We start from the raw sequence: 4,475 nt of genomic DNA, 5'->3' as shown, positions 1-4,475 counted from the left end.
ATTAGCTACTTTTAACAGTTTTGACCAATAAAAAGCGTGATTTCAAAACTTTTTCTATAAAACTTAAAACAATTTTCACTTTTATAAATAACAATTCATGAAGACTTTTCCGTATCTGTGTACAAATATATTTGCATCTAAATATTATTTAACATGTTTCAGAATAAAGTTGAAACAAAAATTTAACTAAAATATTTTAATACATTTTGCTTGAAATTTTTTTTATAAACTAATTTTTGTCATTTTAGGGCTACTTATATTTTTGAAGTTTCATTTTGAAACTTATTCATATCTTTCTTTTTATGATATTCGCTCCATGTTTATTTTTCAAATTTTGTTAATATAAGAGGGTTTGTTGAGATGAGCATGAACTTGGCTTCCATGGACATCAACCAGTGCAGTCGGCGTGGCGCTGACGAGACTGAAGATGAAGGAATCAATCGATTTTTTCGTGGAACACATGTCTGTCCTTCTTATTCAGTGGTTAGTTTCAATTCATAACAAAATATTTCTTGAGAAATATTGTTGGGTGTTAATGACATTTCAGAACGAAGCTGCTTATATGTTGTTCCACATTCACTTGACTACAACTAAACCTTCCTGCCACACACGGGACACAGACGCCACATCATACACGCAAAATATTGGGGATCGGACAAATATTATTCGAACCATCACATCACTCACTAACAACGTCTTTTATCGTTTAAGCTAACTTTACCAGCCAATTAACAATTTTTTACAGAAAAAAAATTATGAAAGTTATAGTATATAGCTTTAACTAAATGTTAAAGCTATATACCATATATTGATATTATTATATAATTCAGTAGTCTTGTAAAAACAAAAGCAAGTCTATCTTATTTTACCAGCGTATTTATATGCTACCAACATTGGTTTAATGTTTGATTGTTTCTCCCAATGTTTTATTTATTTGAAATCTGTTATTATTCATTAAATGAAAATTGGCGAAAATACTTTCACCATTGCGTTTTCACATATTTAGTAATTTAAAATTTTGCTGTAACATGCATTTCTTGCACAGTTAATGGTTAGTAAATTGCAGTAAAGTGGTCATAGCTTATCGATGTAATTTTAGTTTGTTTATTAAATTAGAGCAATGAATTTGTCTGTGTCTAGGTTACAAGAGATTAACAAGATAGATTCATTTTTTGATCTGATTTTACGTTTGGTATTTGAGTTGTTTAAGATCTTTTCTTCTCCCTAACTGATTCAATGCTTTTATTTCAATAGCGTTCACACCGCACCAGCCTCTGTTAGATGCTGTTGGTCGTCAACAGTTGATAATAAATAAATAATTTATTTTTTGCTGATTAAAATATTTTTCTTAAAATATTCATATTCACTTTATCTGTTGTTGTGGTTTGATTGTTAGTTTATTTGAATGCAGTTTTTTTTATTCTCGCCTACTTACAGAAAGTGATTCAAATTTTCATAAATTAATAAATGAACACATCCAGTGTACACCAATAAAACATTATGGCTTACGAGACGGCGGATACAAGTGCTCGTGCAAGTCAGGATATGCCAGCCTACTGCCATCCACCGCTCCACCTTTGCGTATTGTCGCAAGTTGGGGTAAAGATGTGAAGAGCAACATCCCAGCAACAACAACGGAAACAACAACCTTAACAGAGACAACACAACAAATTACCGATATCTCATGCTTTAAATGTTCTGCTTATTTCTGTCATGAGCTCTGTCTGGAGTCGATGAACTGCACAAAAATAAGATTGCCCCACATCTCTGATTATGTTGTTGTAACTCTACTCAGTATTCATGTTTTCGTCATGTTCGCTGTCCTGCTTCCCGCTGCTCTCATCATCAAAATGAGGAGGATCAAAGTAAATACGCCGCTTCATTTTTAATGCTCTGAACCGCCCATAACGTAACAACGTAATCAATTTATTAAATAGGTCATTAAGTTTTTTTTAAATAATGTGAAATAAACTACGTCAGACCTCAAAATAACGAACTTCTATACAACGAAAATAAATCTCTCTATAGCGAATTTTTTAGGTCCCTTGGAATTTTACATATAAAACTGTTTCTATAGAGCGAAAAAAAATTTTTTATAACGAAAAATTTTTATAAAAACCAACAAACATTCCATGAAGTGATATGAGCGGTGATTTTGTACTCCTTTAATTTCCTAGAGCTAAATTTAGTGTTTTTTGTTCTAGTATTCTAGCAATTTTTGCATTACTCTTTTTCGTAGTAAGCTTTTTTCTATATACACATAATGCAAATACATACATATAATATTATGCTATTTTTCTTATTTTTTGCAGCTATGCTATGTATTATTACTTTTGGTTATAAAGAATAAATGATTAAAAGGTTGTTTTTTTCCAAATATATAGGAAAAAACACTTTTTATGCAATATAACAAAATTTCTATTTAGCGAATTTAGTTCCTGGGACCGTCAAATTCGTTGTACGGAGATCCGACTCAATTATTTTAATCCCGATAACTGCCAAACAGTTTGGCGCTTACGATCCAACTCAAGTCTATCACCTGATTAGAAAACAGAGATGGGCAATTCAGTTGAAGTTACAAACACGGGTTGAAAAATTTACAAAATTTGTATTTAACCCTTTAGTTTGTAATTAAATTTTTTTAATTAAAATACTTTCTTATTCAAACTTTTTTGTTTAGTTAAAAGTTGTCAGTTTATTTAAATCGTTGCCTTAATCAAATTTTATCAACTAATCTAAAATTCGTAACTTCTGTGGTTAGCTTTTGCCCATCATGTTTATAACTATGCAAAGTAACCATGATATCATAATAAGTGTAAAAATGTATAAAAGATTTACGTCAGCTCCAGTACGTTTTATGCGATGGTTATAAAAAATCAATAAGTATCTATCCGGATCCAAAATAAATATTGATCGATTTCATTCGGTTTCGAGTTAGTCAAACATAAAGAAACTGTCGTGCAAAACTCCAGTTTTATTTTTCAAAATGTTATTTTTATGAAAAAACACTTTGTTTAAATTTTCTTTTGCAGACGATACATTTCAGTTTCTGGCAGCTTTATGAAGTGGTGGTTGGCGGCGGTTTATTAGTCTATTTATCCGTTAGTTATTTTTTGCTTGATAGCTGTTCAGTTTCTTTTAAATAATTTTATCTTAAAAATTTATTTTGTACTTCAGTGTATATCAATTTATCCATTACGTTAATTTTGCGTAGTTGTTCTTCATCGTGTGTCGTAATGTTTTATATTACACAATAATTACGAATCTGTGGATATTGTCCATAAGTTAACCCTTTCACTTAACAATTCTATTCATTTAAACTCCAAATCAGTTCATACTTTTTTAATTTTAACTTTTTATTAAATAAATATTTTTGATTTTTTCATTTAGTTCAGAGAAAATTAGTTCATAATTTAAAAATTTTTAATTTTTTATTCAATAAATATTTTAACTTTTTATTAAACAATAAATATTTTTAATTTTTTCAGTAATTAAAAAAAATCTTTTTCAATGAAATTTCTTGCAAACACAGGTGGCACTTGAATACCTGGAAGCCACAAAAATCACATGTGTGTTAATACCATGGTTCCGAGAAATCGGCTTTATCACTTTGTACGCCTCAATCATGCTAAAAGTTCATAGGTATTTATTAGTACTATTTTCTGCTCTAATGAGTGCATTCTTTTTTTTATAGTGAACGAAAACGTGCAATGTAAAAACATTAAGATAATTGATTGAGATAATGTCATGTGTTAATAACTACAATCATAATTGTGGATGCGTTGTTTTTTCTGGATTGAATAGACTTGCTATGTAAACAACAGCAATTGCTTGCAATAATTTAGTTGATGTAAACTCTGATTATTACTCTTATAATAAATGTGGTAATTAATATTTGGTAGTTGATTAGATGTCACAATCCAATAAATTAATTTTCTATCACAGGCTTAAAAAGAGATTTGAAAGCGAATAAATATTGATAAATTGTCAGATAGCAAAACCATTTTTTTCCTAATAATTAAATAGATAAATAAATAATGTTATTAAGAGTGAGGGTAGAGTCTCAGTCCCGGCAAGCACAGCGGGTCCTCCTTCGAGATAAAGACTTACTTCGCTACTTGGCGGTCATCTTGTTCCTAGCAGCTTGTCAGATGGCTGCGTGGACGGCCATGCAAATTGGTCGAGAAGTGAACGAAACTGAATGGAGCGGCAACGTTTGCGGAGTTGGATGGTGGCACTTTGTTGTTCAAGTTGGTGAGTATGTTTCATGCCCTTCTTTGTTAATAACAGTGTTTTGGTAATAACGACAATGTTTTAAAAATTGAGTTTTTAAAAACGCCCTGAGTTTATACCGCGATAGGAAAATTCTGTTGCACGGTTTTTTTTTCATGCAACCAATTGATGGCCTGACGTTATTTGACGTTGTTGTTGTTGCCGAATGTTTTCTCACTGATCCTGTGGCAAGTTTAGGTTAA

The 4,475-nt window shown here is 30.7% G+C and overlaps 1 protein-coding gene across 1 annotated transcript; it reads left to right on the top strand.

Moving 5' to 3' along the window:
* Positions 1-360: 360 nt before the first annotated feature.
* On the top strand, positions 361-4,475 carry HELRODRAFT_164004 (hypothetical protein; the record flags this gene model as incomplete). Its single annotated transcript, XM_009029069.1, has 6 exons — positions 361-483; positions 1,482-1,865; positions 2,507-2,587; positions 3,533-3,642; positions 4,049-4,254; positions 4,327-4,475. 6 exons carry the CDS (start codon positions 361-363, stop codon positions 4,473-4,475), a joined length of 1,053 nt encoding a protein of 350 aa, XP_009027317.1.

The sequence above is a fragment of the Helobdella robusta genome (assembly GCF_000326865.2).
Source record: "Helobdella robusta unplaced genomic scaffold HELROscaffold_6, whole genome shotgun sequence".
NCBI lineage: Eukaryota > Metazoa > Annelida > Clitellata > Rhynchobdellida > Glossiphoniidae > Helobdella > Helobdella robusta.
This window is presented reverse-complemented; position numbering and strand designations above follow the sequence as displayed.